We start from the raw sequence: 19,192 nt of genomic DNA on the forward strand, positions 1-19,192 counted from the left end.
TGTGCTTCATGGCCAGCAGGTTGATCTGACAGTGATTCCAGTAAATTAGCGGGCACTTAAGAACACTTTAATGACACAAAGATCAGGTCAAAATGGTGCTGGAGGTACCAATCAGTGGTTGAATAGATGTAATATCCCAGGGACTACCTTTATTAAAATGAATAACACTTTGCCATCGGGTGTCATGCGTTCTACTAAAAAGAATAAAACAAAGAGTCACATTTCATGCGAAATTCCTTTTAGAATTATAAAGGTGAAGAATATGAGAAAAACTGAATAGCACTTTAACACCCTTTATTAGAACACCACTTTACTGAATTGTATAAATACCCAGTATATACCAGAAGCATTACCATCCTATCAACGCAGCAAGAGATCATGTTTACAGTTTGAGTAACAGGCGCTGAAATACAAAGAAGAATGAACAGCTGTGCCTCAGCTTGTTCCCAGTTCTTCCACTACGTCATTAAATATAAATGCAAGGCATATTCCGTTTAGTTACATATTAAAACATGATATGGGTTGGTTCAGCTAAAAGAAACAAGTCTCCATTGTCAGTAACACAGAGTTAAATCAAGTGTGAATTGGAAATGACACGTTTCATCTCGTCAATTGGAGATGCCTCCAGTAACTGAGTTTAAGGCAATGCATTCCTTCCGAGTTTCAGTTACTCTCCTTAACTTACATTATACTTACTGCAGGAATCTGCTGTTAATTTAATACGCGGGACTTTGGTATTGCAGTCAGCAATAAAGTTGTATTTACGTTGATTGTAATACTACAGTGCTATGATGTACCATAATTCGATAACAATGGCACAACAGTAACTAATAAATAAAGGATAACATTCAATACATCTATAAACATTAACAAAGCAGATTACAGAACATTCTTAATCACAATATACTGTTTATATAGAAACATTATGCAACAGATCTCACAACAAGTAAGTATTTTCAAATTATTTTTTACATTTCTCTTACTATGTTATGACATTTGATTTTATTCTGAAAGGCTCTTAGTTATGTTGCTTCTGTACTGGGCTGTTCTAATGCTTCTCTATATATTATGTAGCTCAGGCTTCGTATTCCTGGTCGATGACCTTTGCCATTGTTGTAAGCTGTATGTTTGTTGTCCCTTCATAAATTGTGCCTGAAAAAAAATAAGCAGATGAAAAGTTTTTTTTTTTTTTTTTTTTGGTGACTATATTGTATATTAGGCTAATTGTGTTTTGTTGTTTACTAGTGCATAAAATGTTGTACATTTGTTATCCACAAAGGAGTAAATGTACTTACCTCAACTCCCACTAGATGGCAGAACTGGCCTTATTGGCCTTTTTACTTAAAAGTTGAGCCTAGTTTTCAAGTATGACAGTGTTAACAAACCAACAACACACCTCAGGTCTCACAGCTCTTTAACTGTGCAGCCTGCTGTACGAAGTTAAAAATAATAACAATATTAACATTATGCTGACCTAAAACTTTCTTGACCAAATGTAGTAGGGCCTAGTAGTCAAACTATGCATTGGTATGCAGCGCCACCCTAAAGTTGTCAAAAGAAAAGGAGACATTCTGATGTGACAGTCCTTTAGGAGGTGGGCCAGGCTTTTACTGCTGCCGATTTCAGCTCTTTCAAACCCAGGCTTCAGAACATCCAGAAACACACATGGGAATCATATTGGGTTACATGCTTTGCAGAGTACAATAGGTCACCCCATTCATGCTGGCACAAGAGGGCCACAAAGCCTTTTTCATGCACTGGATTCCAAACTTGTGCAAATGACTGTGTTGCAATTTAAACTGATCTCTTTTAGCTCGGAATTGTCTGTTTCTGTGACCTCTTTTGTGTACCTTTGCATCAGGTATCCTCTGTTTATAACACTAACACCCTGTAACATGCATACAGCATGTCATTAATGTGGTCAGCATCTCTTACACGAGGATTAAGACAGATTGATGACATTTAATTGTTGGTGCTTTGTTCTGGGCATACAGCTATGTTGAAGTCTTGAACTTTGATAAAGTCTTGAACTTTGATGTCTAAATAAATACTTTCCCCTACCTTTCTGTAAAGCTATGTTCCATGCATGTCCACACACATTCACATTAATTCCAGAGAAGTATAAGAAGTATAACATTTATAGTGATCACCAAACCATTTTTACAGATTACAAAACACCGGTGAGAGGGAATACAATTAACGAGGAAATAAACAGCACATACCTATTTTGCAGTCTCTGTAGTATTTTTCAATGGGATAATCTTTAGTAAATCCAACCCCTCCCATCCACTCAATACATTTAGAGCTTGTCAAGGTTGCGACCTAATGACAATACAGTGAAGTGAATGAAATGACAGTACCCTCTCTAAAGACAAAACAAGTACAGAAATGAAAAAGGACAATTAGGATTTCGTGGACTAAACATGCATCCTGTAAGATCATTTAAAGTGCACCCCCAGTGCAAAGCACAGTCCATCACCCACCTTGTTTTTCAAAGCATTTACAGCATTCTGCCTGCCCATTTAGAAAAAAGAAAAAGTGTTCTCTTCTGTCGCTGTCTGATCTAGACCAGTGACAGAGGTTTTTATGAAAAACTGGACTTGCAGGTGCCCCCACAGTGAGCCACACGGGACACCAGGCTTTGCACTCTTGCTCACCTCTGCAGCAAAGTATTTAGCCATGCAGGCCTCTTTGATGAAGGGTCTCCCAGTCTCTCTCAAGCGTGCTGCGTTGTACGTTAGCAGCCTCGCTGCCTCCAGCTGGGTAGCCACGTGGGCTATTTGATGCTGCATGCCCTATAAAATAAACTGCTCAAATCCCCACACTTGCAATGCTACAGGTTTAGTTGATCATATTGCCCTGTATAAATAAAATCAGTTCCGCATTACTCTGTGACCTTACCAAAGGTACTTCATTGTTGTACTGGTCTTTATTATTGAGATGGAATTGCCTGTTGTTTATTTAAGGAATTTAATCGTTTAGCCATTCTGAATACCAAAGCATTTATTTAGTCTTAAATAAACTTGAATTAACTAAATAAATAATAAACAACCTCCTGTTAACAAGACTAGAACCAAATAACTAAGTAATATTTCTCTTGCACAGTCTCCTTTCAAAACATTAACATGAACTTTTCAAACAGGTGTTAACTGAAAACTTTAACAAATACTGCCCCCTGTGTTCTGTTTATGGTTACACAAAACTGGCAGAATGGAAGACTTGACATTTTAAAAAGAAAACGTACCTGAAAGTCAAAGATCCTTTTCCCAAACTGCACTCTCTGCTTGGTGTATGGAATGGTGTTGTCAAAGCAGCCCTGAGCCAAGCCCAGCATCTTTGGAGAAAACAAAAAGGTTCATTTGAGAGGTTAGAACCAGACCTTTCAGCATCTCAAATAAAACCCATAAAGCCAACAAAGCTTCTATTTGTTCAACCTTTTGTAAGTTTGTAAATTTGACAATTTGAATAAACAATTATTTTAATGCTCAGTTCTTTGATTCACTTGAAGCATATTTTACAAAATACATATATCACACACACACAAACACACACACACACACAGACAGACCTGGGCAGCAATTCCAATCCTCCCCTCATTCAGCATTCCGATTGCATACTTGTATCCTTGGCCTAACTGCCCCAAGATATTCTTCTCTGGAACCTGTGGATTCATTAAAAAACACAGACATTTTTTTTGAGTTTAAAGTATCTGGCTTCTATTCAAACTTCTAAAAAGTTTGCATGCACACTTTGTTTACTGCATGATTTTTCCTCCCAGCTAAAACTTATTTCAATTGGACCCTAAATGCTGTTTTTTAATTTTATTTCATGAGGCAGATTCTTTATTGTGCTGTTGCTAAGACGCTATTAAAACTGCTGCTAAATTCATCTCTGACAAGTCTTTATAATCCAATCCATGCACTAGAAACAGGATGTTTTCTTTCATTATTTAAGGCTCTTTTCTCTGTTATGTGATTCTCACATGAAATGCGAGATGTGATGGGTGCAGAATGCTTAACTGTTTTTCTTCATTGAATACGAGAGGATATCATTTCTTAACTCAAATATTTAAACATCTATGTTATTGTTCTCCAATGATGTCACCCACTGTCAACAATGTGCCCATTAACGACATGTGACAAGCCCTCCTTAAGAGAGCTCTCTGTATTGCAGACAGGGGCAAATAGCTACCTTCCTCGGTAGTCTAAGCTGTTACTTCAGGGAGGTTCCAGAAGCACAAGTAATATATTTTGTGAATCAACTCGCTCGCTCACCTTTAGCAGCATGCAGTACAGTCTGATTCAAAATGCCACACATAGAAAAACTGTAGAAGGTAAAGGGTGGAGTTTCCTAACCGTGTATCATCTACCTTAACATTGTCAAAGGTCAGGGGGCAGGTTGACGATGCTCTGAGGCCCAGCTTGTTTTCCTTCTTCCCGATGTGAAGCCCCTCTGTGTCTCTGTCCACGATGAAGCAGGTGATCCCCTTGTAACCCTGGAATATTAGGGACATTTGGGTGAACAACCATGCCACCACAAATGGACACTTCAAGGCTTAGAAACCCATTGTCCAGTGTTGTCATGATCATATGCATTCTTGTGAAGACATAATAAAAGCAATCCACCTGCAGAACACTTTAGAAACCTGTGCTCAAAAGGGGAATATTATGTTCAACACTGACAGCTCAAAAGTTTCATATCTTTAAGTCCAAGCCCCAATCATAATGTGTTTTTTTTCTGTTTTGAGCCCTGTGCGCTCACTCATCCAGTCAAAAGAATACAGAAGTTATAATATTCTGACTCAACCTGGAGCAAACCCATTCAAACACAAGGTAAAAAAAATAAATTAAAAAAACACCTTTAAAAGGGGTAGTGATTTCACCCACAAAATAGAAGGTGTTGTTGTTTATTTCATATCTCTACTTGCACAAATATATAATATGACCCTGTCCCACTGTTTTTGAGTGGTTTGTTTTGATAGATTGCCCTTCTCCTTACAACTTCTGGTTAAACTGTTGTAGTTTATGGCATTCCAAGCAAGTGCAGATTCCTATTCAGTGCTAGAAGTTGTTCTTACTTACAGCAGAAGGGTTTATGTTAGCCATAACCAGGAACACGCCAGCCTGCTCCGCATTGCTAATCCACAGCTTGGACCCGTTGATGGTGTAGTAGTCCTTGTGCTTGTCAGCTCGGGTTTTCAATGAAAAAGCATCGCTGCCAGACTGTGCCTCTGAAAGGCAGAAACTCCCTATCTACAATAATGAAAAAAAGACAAGGGGATTTAGACTGACACTGGAAGGCTATGTTTTATTGGGGATGTTTTTCTCAGTGCCACCAATAAAAGAGACTTTTGTGGTCTTGAAAGATTTTGTATACATATTTGAGCTAATCCTATTTAAAAAAAAGGCATCGTCACAAGAAATAAATAAACAAATAATGATGGGCTCAACCTTTCTTCAAACTTGGCCCTTTCATACATGTTACATAATATAGACAGAAAAAACTAACTATAACAACATAGCAAAGTTAAGTTGAGGACAACAGTTTTGTAACAGTGCAATTGTGGAAATAAGACTCCTATTGCCTAGCAGTTAGACCCATTTCTGGATTTAACACAAGCTTGATTAGCCACAGTGTATAGGGAACAAGCTCAGGAGTGTCTTATTAAATGCTTAGTAAAACCAGGAATGGATCAAACTGCTATGCAATAGGAATCTAATGTCCCATCCCTGCAGTAGTTTCCATGGAATATTGGGGTCAATGTTCTGTAACTAATGGGAATCCAAGCTTCCTCACCATGTCGTTGGCCAGTCTGGTGAGATAACACTGCTTCTGCTCCTCAGTCCCATGGTCTCTGAACAGGGTGTTGATGAGAGTGTTCTGGATATCGCACAGCACTGCCACTGATGGGTCCACTTTAGCCAGCTCCTCGATGACCAGGATGGAAGAGAAGAAAGTGGAGCCAGTCCCTCCGTACTGCTCTGAGATCTCAATGCCCATCAGCTGGAACAAAGTAAGAGACACAAGCTCTTCATCCATAACTCTTAAGCACTCAGTCATAAGGTATACAGCAGTACTAAAAAGAAAGTTGGGGACAAAACTCAATTCTAAATCATGAAGTCACTATCAGCAAATGAAAATGCCAGGATTCAGAACATTCCGGTACATCTTATTTTGCCATGTGCTGTCTCTTTCACAGATGACTACTGTACTGTATGACAACAATTTCATATCATCATACACATGAGAGGGGTCATACGCAAAAAATATGTCTATTATATGATAATGAGTATCCCCCCAACTCAACACCACAGGACCATCATGACAGTAAAAACAGGCATAATGATGCGTGTGGTTTTCACAAATTCTACTGTGCATATACAGTATATATATATATATATATATATATATATATATATATATATATATATATATATATATATATATATACATACACATACACACACACATACACACACACACACTATGGGTAAATATCGGGACTTTCTTCCTATGCATCGGGAAGTGAGGCATTTGCTAGGAAATCGGGACTGTCCTGACCATATACACTGTTAGCATGTATGACCAATGAGCTAGATAAGGTTGACTCAGTTTATGATGATGAAAGTGCATATTATGTGTTTCTAAACATTTCCACCACAGAAGTATTTCAAGTAGAAGTATACACACCCCTTGTTCAAATAGCCCGAGTATAACTGACTCGTCCATACGCGAGTCCTCGTCCATTTTCGACACTAATGGAGCAATGCGCTCTTGGGCAAACTTCTTAACTGTAAACCAAAAAACAATATATAATATATATATATATATATATATATATATATATATATATATATATATATATATATATATTATTCTGAGCGCAGTGCCACATCATTCATATCCGTACAGATAAATGTGCTTGCTGTCTACAGCTTTACCAACCTGCTTCCTTCATCATTGACTCTTCTTCGGTGAAAGTTTGAAGGGGAGCGTAAAGGACACCGTTTGCACTGGCATGTTCTGTTGCTGCTGCTTCTGATGTGATAGACCTGGTTACAGATGACTGTACTTTCCAAGCAGACGCCAGGCTCCATGGTCTAACAACATTTCTTCCAAGCTGTTGACAATGGAGTTTTACTTTTTACTATAATCAATGCATGCCCTTTATGAAACTTGAAGTGATCATTGAAAACAACAATGCAGAATACATAAATAACTAAAACCAGTTGCATGGTAATGTGAAGAGATATCAGAGGAGAAAGGCACGGTATTACCACTGACTGTACCACTCAACAGACTGGTTTCGCACACCCCGATTACCATCTAGGTCCTGTGAGTATGGTACTCCACGGTATGTGGGTATAAGAATTACGTTCTGTAAGTACTTTTCAACATATTGCAAACGACCTATTCTAAACTACCTTGCTGCAAAATTATCAGTGGTAGATCATATTTGTTCAACAAATTCGCGAAGTGGTTGATTTCCTTGTCTTTGTTTTCTCTGATAAAACCTTCACTCACCTTAAAGCAGTTTCTCACTAAGGGAGCTGCCATTTTTTTGTTTTGTTTTTTTTTTTTTTTTACCCAGATTAACTCGCGAGAATTTAGTGTTTTAGCCAAGCCCCCCTTTCTTTAACGACAGTACAGAACTAAGCAATTGTATGGAAATTAAACGTGGCGTTTATTATTATGTATATATGTCTTCATATTTAATCATATAATACAGTTCTCCATAATGATTGGGTGTTTTAGGAATTTTACTGTAGATACGTACGCGTTTAGTTTAGCTTTAGCTTAATTTCACTGTCACATTTATGAACCCCTAACCATCGCCTCTTGGCGAAAATATTACCGTCACATCTGAACATATATGATAATACTACTGTTCTTGTTTGCTTGTTTGGTGTATTTGATCAAATTGTTAAAATGACCAAACACCGCTATGCGTATTTTCCATAACACTTTTTTTGGCTGGGAACCTTTCCTCATGTCACTCCGTGCGAGCACTGTTGCCTGTAGAGCTTATTTTCCTGCTGGACTGAACTTTCACCCCAGAAGCTCAACCTTGCTTTCCGTTTTGTTTTGGGTTGGTCGAATGGTTCAGTGTCTCCATGGAAATACTTCACTTAGTTATTATTGAATAGAAATTACAATATTCTTCTTCTTCTTCTCCGAGCCACGAATCCGTTTCTATCTGCGGAGAAGAAGGTGTATGGAGGAAGGCTGGTCGATTTCGACGGAAGTCATCTTCAATGTGGAGCGGAGTGTAAACATTTACATTGAACAAGCAGAACTGCGGGTAAGGTGGCCGTTAGCTTTTTACATCTTTTTTTGACAAATTAACTGGAATATATTTGATCTGTCAAGGAAAATAAATAATAATCTGTAGAGACTTAAGTATCTCAATACGAATTGAATACTTTCGCAGATAGTGTTTTGTTTGTTTGTTTGTTTGTTTGTTTGTTTGTCGTCACCTTAGCTGCAGTGAGTTTTTTGTTTTTAAACTGCCTGTGTATAGCTGACGGTAGATCCTTTAACTTTTAGTACTGGTGCCGTGGAACCAGAGTGACAGCTATTGTATGTATTTCAAAATTATTCCCTGCTAAGTAACATGTTTCAGATTTCGTTTCCAAAGTTTATTTGTTTTGTGTTGCTGTTTACATTAGATGACAGAATGTCTTGTGACTAGACATCTCACTGTCTACTCTGTTATGTCGGTTAGCTGTTGAGTTTAACTAAAACCGAACACAAATGAGGGTGTATACAGGTTTTGTGGCACATGATATATTTTTCCTTATTGTCAGCATAACAAGTATTACATTATATTTTAGTAGCTAGTACATTTCGTTTTGTCGTAGGTTTGTGTTCTAGTCATTGGTGTATAGTATGTGTATGTGAGGTAATAGTAACAGTAATAATAAATACGATTTTGGATTTATGCAGCTGGTTTTATGCAAAGGACATCTGGATACCTTGTTTATGTTACAACATGAATGTTCCGAGCTGTAGATTAATTTTAATGTATAATTTAAAATCCTGCACAGCCTGAAGATGTTTACTCATTAGAATGTGTTGTACTATATGTTGGTATACTGTATCAAGTCAGTATTAAGGCTTATTAAAAATCCTGCCCTGCTATTGTTATTTTAGGTTTATGGAAATTCCGGTGCCCATCTTATTCAAATTCAGAGTGATGCTTCACAGTTTTTCACATTTACGACTAACTTTTTTATTTTAATTGGTTATTGAACCATGTCCTCTTCTTTTCATCGGTGCACATTACTCAATTCACATTGTTTACCATATACATCTAAAGGGAAACCTTTTTTGTTGATGAAGACATTATTAAGCTGTTTATATTGGCCTGACGACAGACCTATATCCTCTGCACAGCAATACAAAAAGCACTGGATGCCAAAATTGTGTTTTAGGAAGACTGCAGTAACTTTGTATGTACATTGTTCATAGGTCTAAGACATCCCCATCACCACCCACAAAAGAATATAAGATGGGCGAAAAGAAACCAGAGCCTCTGGATTTCGTGAAGGATTTTCAAGAGTATCTCACCCAACAAACGCAGCACGTAAACATGATTTCTGGGTCTGTCAGTGGGGAGAAGGAAACGGAGGCACTTCAGGGAGGTAAGAAATGTGTCCCTAACTTGGAGCATATAGTGTAGTCACCCCACCTACCAAAGCATGGTGTTTCGGGGGCATGGTGTAGATTCCATCCGCTGGATGATATATAGTATTGGGAGAGTCCCACTAAATGTGCCTCTTGTTTATGTCATTGAATAGAAACATACTGCAGTGTTGGGGTGTTCTCAAGATTTCCCCCCTTAAGCCTACAGTGAATGAGGTTCAGCTTGAAACTAGCCATCTGATCCCCTTGGGCGTCAGGCCTGCCCAACTAGAGTACACAGACATCTTCTTGCTGAGCCTTAAGGTTGTTTGAATGTCAATGCAGAAAACCGACCTATAATTTCACTGCTGACAGCCGGGACAGAGAATGATCAGAATGGACTGGACCACCCTTCGGTGGAGGTGTCACTGGAGGATGGCTCGGGGATGCTGGTGGATGGGTTTGAGAGAACTTATGATGGAAAGCTCAAGTGTCGGTACTGTAATTACGCCAGCAAGGGGACCGCACGCCTTATTGAGCATATCAGAATCCATACAGGTAAGGTACATTAAAGAGTGCAGATACACCTTGAATAGCCCTGTGGCACATTAATACCTAGCCGTAAGAAACAACTTAGTCTTGTAAAACTGCACCTGGAAAGGTGGCATTCAACAGGTAAGTGCATTAAATAAAATAAAAACAAATTATATTGTATCCTGCCACATTCAACAGCTGTCTGCACATGCTTGAAATAATCTAATCTTGGTTGTAACCAAACAATATGTATATATATATATATATATATATATATATATATATATATATATATATATATATATATATATACACACACACACACCAGTTTGTGTTTTAGTTTAGTTTAGAGTAATGGGCTACTAGGTTTTATTAATGTAATGGTTTTATTTTCTCCACAATGGCAGGAGAGAAGCCTCACCGCTGCCACCTCTGCCCCTTTGCCTCGGCTTATGAGCGCCACCTGGAGGCACACATGCGCTCGCACACGGGAGAGAAACCGTACAAGTGTGAACTGTGCTCGTTCCGCTGCAGTGACCGCAGCAACCTGTCTCACCACCGCCGCCGCCGCCACAAGATGCTACCCATGAAGGGCACGCGCCCCTCACTGGCCAACAAGAAGATGCTTAGCATCCTGCAGAAGAAGTCCAGCAACCTGGGCTTCAGCCGCCGGCTCCTCATCAACTTCAGCCCACCCTCCATGGTGGTGCAGAGGCCTGACTATCTGAATGACTTTTCCCATGAGCTACCCAACATCCACACTGAAGCATATGAGAGCATTACCAGGTCTCAGGTGAGCAGTGGCAGTGGGAGTGGATGTCTTTCCAGGGACCCTCAGGATTTAATGGTGGACAACCCCTTAAACCAGCTCTCCACGTTGGCTGGGCAGCTCTCCAGCCTGCCTCCCGAGGGTCGGACCCCTGTATCCCCGGATGTGGTCTGCCGCGATGAGAAGCCTTTCTTGATCCAGCATCCATCAGACACACCTGTGGTGTCCACTGTGTCAACCAGCATGGCTCGGAGCCCTTCCCCCACCAGCCCTGAGCCCCATCCTCCCCCCCACCCCCACAGGAACTACAGCCCTGTGGCAGGGCCCAGCAGTGAGCACAGCGCCCACACTAGCACTCCCAGCATCAGCAACAGCCAGCCCAGCACCCCAGCCCCTGCACTGCCAGTGCAGGACCCCCAGCTACTCCACCACTGCCAAAACTGCGACACCTACTTTGCAGATAACATACTGTACACCATTCACATGGGCTGCCACGGTTACGAGAACCCCTTCCAGTGCAATATATGCGGGTACCAATGCAAAAACAAGTACAACTTTGCTTGTCATTTTGCACGGGGGCAGCATAAACAGCAATGACTGCAAGACCTTAAAGATGATAATAATAGTGGTTGTTGGATTACAGAGTAATTTTAATTTTTCCTGTTCCATGAATTTCCCGGAAAGCTTTCGTTGCTAATCCTAGGAATTAGATCCGTATTTTTTTTTTTTTTTTTTGGGAGAAGCAAACTTTGTGGGCTGTAAGCTTATTTTCTGCTTAGAAAAAGGTGCAGATAAATTAAAGCCAACGTCACTTCCTTTTTTTTTTTTTTTTTTTTTTTTTTTTTTAGCTCAGTAATCATAAAATAGTTTTTAAAGGGGAGCTCTAAACCTTACAACATCAGTGTACTCGTGAAAGCTGTGACTTTATTACTTCTGCACAAGAATTATTGCACATCCAGCAATTAAAACAATAGCTTGACTTTACTAAAGGCACGAGATAACACTGCGGTAAAGGCTCCAGCACACTTGAGCTGTTCATAGAGATTTTTTACATTAATAATATCATTAAGGCCTTGTAGTCACACTCCCTTACTAGCCTGTAGGTCTTCTAATGTAGGATCAGATCCCTTTGGGGTGATTTACAAACTTGCTGTAATTCTTTATCTTTGCTGTGCTGGATTAAAAGGTGTTGGTCTACAGTTAGCCAGAGGGGAATAAGACTTTCAGTCCTCTCTGCAGCTTAAGAGAGGGTATATCCAGCAGCCCTCTTTAAGCCTGATGCAGTAAGCTGTACTACTGTCAGGCATATGTTCTAGGGAAAAAATACATCTGTGAGAGAAATAAAATAATACTGCTGTATACTCTACCATACCAGCTCGATTTAATAGTGTTTCTAACAGGTACATTTATTATCTTTTAAGGAGGGGAGCTGTAAAGACCTGATTGACTACAGAATAACCAAAATATCATTATAAGACTTCTTTAAACTAGTACAGACTGATACAATTCGCAGTCTGCACTATTAATACTTTTGGGAGGAGCACTGGCATCTGAAGCTGAAAGAATATCTGCCCGGCTTTGTTTATGACATCAGCCGCTCTAAGGTTTCCAAAACATTCAGGCAATGCTGTCCAAACCCAAGCTACTACATTCTACAATACAGTATTATTTCAAGTGCTTCCACCACATGAAAAGGAAATGACTTGTACAGCAAGGATTATCGGTACTTTCTGGTCCATCATGGTGCATTTTCTGGGCTGTTTGTCATGAGATGTGTTACAGTAATACCTCCCCCCCTCCCTTTGTAGATCAAAGTACATTTCGGTTACGTTCATTTTTATTAGCAGGGTTGAGTACTCTGCTGTGTACCAGATAGAAACAGCTGTGTTGCATTATTCCTTAGTTACCAGTGTGTGATGGAAAGGTGAGCGCATTTCAGATTTTCACAAAGAAATCACAATCTGAATGAAAGGAAGAAGTATATTTTCCTGATTTAAAAAAAAAAAAAAAGAAAATACGGAATTTAAACTGAATTATCCAGCACTTTCTAATTAGCCACGGGATATGACTGAAATTGATCATTAGATGTGGAGAACAATAAAGAAAGCCTTTAAGAACTAATTACAAACACATCATTTCAAGTCCAAAGTATTCAATAACATTTTTTAAATATGTATTTTTAAACAGCATATTTTGTATGTGCATTATAGCAACTATTAGAATGTTTTAAACATTTATTTTTTTCAGTAACTTGCACATTTTATTGTGTGTGTGGAAGTGTTGTGCTGTAAATACCTATTACATCACTAATTATGCCTTGAAAATTATTAATTTAATAATGTGTTGGGATTAACTTTGTTTTTAAAACAAACCCGTAACTTTTCTTTGTTTATCCTTGTGTTGCCATTGTGCTTTGGTTACATAAGTATAATTGCAAATGCCATCTAGTCCATTCTACACTGCAGTACAGTACATAAAACAGGGTCCTACTTAATTATCAGAACTTTCTTTATTTTTGTAAATTGACAACATCTGTTTTTTTGCCCATTGAAAGACTTGCCAAATTGCTTTTTGACTCTACTGGGTATGTGTGTGTGATATACACACAGTTGTCGCCACTTTATCAGGACGCCTCGGGAGAAGGAAAAACATCCTGAATAAACCACTGTCCCAGTTAAATGAGAGGCAGTTGAGATGACCTTAGTCACATGTTTTCTTATACTTAATGAAAAGAAAAATAATGAAATCACATCACATTCTAATTAAATGTTAAATACATAATTCAAAGTACAAGTCAATGTTTTTTTTTTTTTTTTTTAATTATTATTATTCCTAAACAAAATGAATCGCACCTGCGATGTTGACACAGCAACTTTCTTTGCAACAGCAGCCTAAGAAACCACAGGATGACTCCTTCTTCAAGAGTTCAACGTGGTTTACGCAGTTTACACAAGGCATAGCGTAATCACATACTCACTGTGCTACGCGACCTGTCTTGCTCTGAAAAGTGATCTCCATTCATTATTTGTAAATACTATATTCCAATTAAACGACATAAATAGCATTAGGGGAAAAACCTTCTCCCAGAGTTGTATCCCATTAAACAGCAATCCCAATTATCAGTATCCCGATTATGCGGCGCTGACTGTTTCTATCTATTTCTATCCAGCTATCTGTCTGTCTGTGTAGATAGATAGATATAGATGGGCTTCAGTGAGTTAAAAGAAAATAATTCCATCTAGGGTTTCTGTGACCGAAGGTCAAGTAACTTATAAACTGCCACAGAAAAACCAGAGATGGAATTGCTGTAACTCACTGAAGCTTGTCTATTATTTTTTATAATACATTGATACCCTTGTGGTGCTAATATTAAAGAAGACGAGGTTCAGCAGTAGTTGTTTGATTTTTTACACTTGGTGTTTCAGTGCTGTACAGATGTTCTATGTCGCCATCCATTATTGCTTCAGCTTTATTTGGATGATTGCCTTTATCTTGTTTTAAGTTCCCGTTCCTCTCCAGTTTTTCTGTGATACAAATGTACCAGCTTTACATCTTTTTTTTTTTTTTTTAACGTATTCTCGTTTTGTTGATCATTAATGAACATTTCTGTACTGTGGGTGTTGTCTGGTGATTGAAAAAGACATTCTGTGTTTGAATTGAAAGTGAATATCTCGAGGAGTCGAGTGGGTCAAAGTTCAAGTATATTTTCCTCTAGAGGAATCACCACTTTTTTGATGTCACTACTGTGGCATTATGCCTTTTTTTCAAATGGCTCAGGATGCAAATATAGCCTTCATCCATGTATTATATACAGTGCCTATAGGAAGTCTACACCCCCTTGAACTTTTTTCACATTTTGGTGTGTTAGTGCCCCAGAGTTTCATGCATTTAAAGGATACTTTTTTTTTCCACTTATCTACACAGCATACTCCACACAGTTAAGGGGGGAAAAAAGTCATATATTAAAAATACAAAACTGAAGGATCATAATTGGATAAATCGTCCCGTCCCCCCCAAGTTAATACTTAGTGGAAGCACCTTTGACAGTAATTACAGCTGTGAGTCTTTTGGGATAGTCTCTACCAACTTTGCACACCTAGATTTGGAAATATTTGACCATTCTTTACAAAACTATTCAAGCTCTGTCAAGTTCCTTGGGGAGCGTTCGTGGACAGCAATCTTCAAGTCATGCCACAAATTTTTGATTGGATTTAGGTTGGAGCTGACTGGGTCACTCGAGGACATTTTCTTTTTTGTTCCTTAGCCACTCCAGTGTAGCTTTGGCTGTGTGCTTTGGGTCTTTGTCATGCTGAAAGGTTAACTTCCGCCCCAGTTTCAGCTTCCTTGCAGAGGGCAGCAGGTTTTCCTCAAGGACTCTGTACTTTGCTCCATTCATTTTCACTTCTATCCTGACAAGTGCCCCAGTCCCTGCCAATGAGAAACATCCCCATAATGTGATGCTGCCACCACATTGCTTCACATTAGGGATGGTGTTCTTTGGGTGATGCGCTGTGTTGGGTTTGCGCCAAACATAACACTTTGCATTTAGGCCAAAAAGTCCCATTTTAGTTTCATCAGACCTCAAAACTTTTTGCCACATGGCTTTAGAATCTCCTGAGTGTTTTTTTTCATACTTCAAACTTCAAGGTGGGCTTTCTTCAGTAATGGCTTCTTTCTTGCCACCCTCCTATACAGGCCAGATTTGTGGAGTGCTTGGGATATTGTTGTCACATGCACACTTTGACCAGTCTTGCCCAAAATGCCTGTAGCTCTTGCAAAGTTGCCATTGGCCTCTTGGTAGCCTCTCTGATCAGTCTCCTTGCTCGGTCATCCAGTTTGGAGGGACGACCTGGTCTGGGCAGGGTCTTGGTGGTGCCATACACCTTCCACTTCTTAATAATCATCTTGACCGTGCTCCAAAGGATTCTGAAGGCCTTTGATATTTTTTTTATACACATCCCCCAATCTGTGCCTTTCAACAACTTTGTCCCGGAGTTCTTTTGAAAGTGCCTTGGTGCTCATGGTTGCAGCAGAGGGAACCTACATGAACTGCTGAATTTATCCTGAAATCATGTGAATCAGTACAATTTAACACAGGTGGAGGCCACTTAACTTGGTGTGTGATTTTGAAGGTGATTGGTTACACATGAGCTAATTTAGGATTGCTATTACAAGGGGGTGGACACTTATCCAACCAAGCATTTCAGTTTTATTTTTTAATTAATTTTCTACAAATTTCTAGAATATTTTTTTCACTTGGAAGTTGTGGGGTAGGATGTATAGATAAATGGAAAAAAAAAACTATTTTAATGTATTTTAATTCCAGGCTATAAGGCAACAAAAGGTGAAAAGATTGAAAGGGTTGTATACCTTCTATAGGCAAGGTGTTTACATTCTCAAGCCACACTGCATTAAATGGGCAATAAAAGCTACACAAATAATTACCTTCCTAGTCACTATTGATTTAAAAAATTGCCCAAAATGTGTTAATTTGTTTTTGTATAGTTTTACTTTTCAGCTAAGAACATTTCTGACTTTGATGGTTTAGATGAAATTACACGTGAACTAGTATGCCACCATAACTGCAATATATAGACATACTGGGAAGCAGTGTAGCCCTTTCTCATGAAGGGGTAGATAAAATGCCCCCATCACAGGTGTAAAAAACTACAGTGCACATTTTGTTTTTCATTGGATGAAGATTGTATGTATATGTTGACTTGTCCCAGGTTGTGGCAGCTTCAAGTTTGCAGTATCTAATAAGTAATAACAAAAAATGAAAGTTTTAACTACAAGTTAACATATTTCTAATAAGGTGGTAGTCAATTTGTAGTCTAGGATTGTTTTTGTTAAGCTGTGCTTAAATTACTTATTTTGCTAAGCTTTGAAAAGTACCAGAATGGATGGGGGATCCACACACCAGTTTGAGAGTTTTAAGTGCCTACCAAAAATACTACTAACCAATAGTTTAACAGAGTTGTGTAGTCTGCACTACAGGGAAGCAACTGGCTAAAATGTCATGGGTTACTTATGACGCTAACCACCCTTTAACAACTTATTATGAGTGTGTGTAGTAATGTTATACAGTGAATATTCATGAGATGTGCATTTTATGGTGTCACGTGTCTTGCATGTATCTGGTATGGACTCAGAATCATCTTATCATTGCATATAATTAGTATTTTTTTCAGTGTATTTGGCTTAACCTAGGTTGTTTCCAAAGAAAAGCATGTCAGATGTGAAAAGGGAACAGTAGCCACTGCATAATAATACACTAATCCTAACTGCATTGCATTTATGCAGCTGTATTCAAATGCAAAATACAAAATTGCTTCAGTACACCATGCCTCTGCTTTTCCTAATGCAACATGTAAACAGTTGTGTTTTAAATGCTGTTTAGAGCGTATATATTTTGCATTCCTGATAGTATATTGTATTAGAAAAATATATTCTGAATTAAATAAACCACAGAATACTATAAATAACTAACAAAGGTTTGTTTTTTGTAGTTTTGTTTTTTTAAACAATACAGACCACAGCTAGTATTTATTGAATGTTTTTGAGCTTCATTGCTTCTGTTAGTTGAAAATGCCTTGTCTATTTATGGCAAGTCATGCTTTCTTGTGATTCACAAGTCTGAGAAGTGATACCGACTGTTACCTAAGGAATATCAACTGCCAGTCAATTCACTTTCAACAGTGCAGTGCATTCAAAGAGCAAGTTGTCCTTGTTTTTTAGCATTACTGGTACTGTATTATGTTTAGTTTTTTTTTTTTTTTTTTGCAATTGCTTTTGCAGCTGAATTGTCTGTCATTAGTAGTATTGTATATTACACATCTCAGTGATTTTCTTTTCAACATAATGTAGATGTTTGTTTTCATAATTGTTAACGTAGCCTAGGTCATTAATAGCTGTAAATGAAACCAGATTCCCCTATGTAAGTTCAAAAGGGGTGGCGCTTATTTTAAGATTGTGTTCAGCTGAAGAGTTCTCCGGTTTCTATAAACTTAGCACAATTGATTAATGACCCTGTGTATGCTAATGGTAAATATCAAAGCAATACCACCTACGTTGAAGCAAATATAGCAATGATACGTACAGCACAGGAGACAGTAAACGGCAGTTATGAAGCTGCACAATACTCTAGTAACACTTAAGCAGATAAATTCTATCTTGTGTAACATGCGCTATTCTTAACAACGAACAGACAAAGTTTTAAAAACAAAGTGTACTAATGTAAAAAATTTATAGAAAAAATATATATATAAAACGTCACCTCTAAAGTCATTAGGAAAGGTATGCTAATATTGGGAAGTAATATATAACTTGTTCTTCAACATACAGTATAGCATATATAATCCAGGCTGTTTGCATCACTCACTTGCTAATTGTCCAAGACAGGCAATGTTATTTTTTATTTGTTTTTTGCATACTCTTCGGATGCATATTTTGTTGTTGTACATCATGCAATAAGTGGTGGAAAATTGTGTTTAATGTAAATGTTTGTGCACAATGTAAAAGATGCCTAATTAAAGAAAAATGAACTAAGCAAAAGTAGAAGTATTACTGTATATGTGGCTTCATCTGTACTTCAGCCTTAAATTACATCTGCATCGCCATGAGATTCCATTAATTATATATGAGACAAATTCATATTAAGTACTTTCGTGAATGTTTTGTCAGTCCTGTAATCTGGTCAATTAAGGGTATTAAAATGATATAGGTCAGGATAATGACAAACAGGACACTATGCTTTCTGATCAAAGGGACGTGCAAGGCTTGGCTATGGAAGAATGTAGTAAACAGACTGAAATCATGGGAAATAACTGCATTAAGATGGGCTAAAATACCCTCATTTTGAAGGTTTCTGAATGGCATGACTTTTGATGGGGATCAACATGGGCCATCACATTATTTGTAGTGTCATTTGTCTTAATCTCTTGTATGGTGTACCCTTTGATTTGCTATTCCCCTTCGAGAAATTGTACTGTTTTTAATGTATTACCTTTATTAAGGGTTGCATTTTCTACCTAGAGAAACAAATACATAGTACAAATAATGGTGCACATTTGTATTATCATTTCAAGAAATAATACATGTACTCAAAGGTCCAGTGTTCAGTTTGGTTTTTCTTAAGTACTTTTATAGAATATACTCGTTTTCAAAATGCTGTCTAACAAGGCTGGAATTTATTTATTTTAAAAGTAGAATATCATAGAGGCTTTTCAAATGTAAATGTTCTCTCAGACATTAACTAAAGGTACA

The 19,192-nt window shown here is 38.1% G+C and overlaps 2 protein-coding genes across 3 annotated transcripts; one reads left to right on the top strand and one right to left on the bottom strand.

Moving 5' to 3' along the window:
- Positions 1-280: 280 nt before the first annotated feature.
- On the bottom strand, positions 281-7,624 carry LOC121325972 (short/branched chain specific acyl-CoA dehydrogenase, mitochondrial-like). Of its 2 annotated transcripts, XM_041269077.1 has the most exons (11): positions 7,525-7,624; positions 6,946-7,120; positions 6,691-6,791; positions 5,797-6,003; positions 5,082-5,252; positions 4,370-4,495; positions 3,569-3,661; positions 3,245-3,334; positions 2,658-2,795; positions 2,223-2,322; positions 281-1,152 (listed from the first exon to the last, which is right to left on the bottom strand). In XM_041269077.1, exons 1-11 carry the CDS (start codon positions 7,555-7,557, stop codon positions 1,076-1,078), a joined length of 1,311 nt encoding a protein of 436 aa, XP_041125011.1. In that variant the 5' UTR covers positions 7,558-7,624; the 3' UTR covers positions 281-1,075. The 2 variants fall into 2 exon arrangements, with proteins under 2 accessions (XP_041125011.1, XP_041125012.1); XM_041269078.1 differs by lacking the exons at positions 6,691-6,791; positions 7,525-7,624 and having other exon boundaries at positions 6,946-7,034.
- Positions 7,625-8,008: 384 nt separating this feature from the next.
- On the top strand, positions 8,009-11,763 carry LOC121325974 (zinc finger protein Pegasus-like). Its single transcript, XM_041269079.1, has 4 exons — positions 8,009-8,302; positions 9,472-9,644; positions 10,000-10,182; positions 10,566-11,763. The coding sequence occupies exons 2-4, from the start codon at positions 9,512-9,514 to the stop codon at positions 11,522-11,524; spliced, it is 1,275 nt and encodes a 424-aa protein (XP_041125013.1). The 5' UTR covers positions 8,009-8,302; positions 9,472-9,511; the 3' UTR covers positions 11,525-11,763.
- The last annotated feature ends 7,429 nt before the right edge of the window (positions 11,764-19,192 follow it).

This window comes from Polyodon spathula, chromosome 13 (genome assembly GCF_017654505.1).
Source record: "Polyodon spathula isolate WHYD16114869_AA chromosome 13, ASM1765450v1, whole genome shotgun sequence".
NCBI classification, from domain to species: domain Eukaryota; kingdom Metazoa; phylum Chordata; class Actinopteri; order Acipenseriformes; family Polyodontidae; genus Polyodon; species Polyodon spathula.

Bases quoted from the DNA above. Each gene is read 5' to 3' on its own strand.
- LOC121325972 (XM_041269077.1), bottom strand. From the start codon at position 7,557: ATGGCAGCTCCCTTAGTGAGAAACTGCTTTAAG. The intron at 7,121-7,524 runs GTGAGTGAAGGT...CATTGTCAACAG, and splicing joins TAGTGAGAAACTGCTTTAAG to CTTGGAAGAAATGTTGTTAG. The intron at 6,004-6,690 runs GTGTGTATACTT...ACTTTGTTCCAG, and splicing joins TCGGGCTATTTGAACAAGGG to CTGATGGGCATTGAGATCTC.
- LOC121325974 (XM_041269079.1), top strand. From the start codon at position 9,512: ATGGGCGAAAAGAAACCAGAGCCTCTGGATTTCGTGAAGGATTTTCAA. The intron at 9,645-9,999 runs GTAAGAAATGTG...CACTGCTGACAG, and splicing joins AACGGAGGCACTTCAGGGAG to CCGGGACAGAGAATGATCAG. The intron at 10,183-10,565 runs GTAAGGTACATT...CCACAATGGCAG, and splicing joins GCATATCAGAATCCATACAG to GAGAGAAGCCTCACCGCTGC.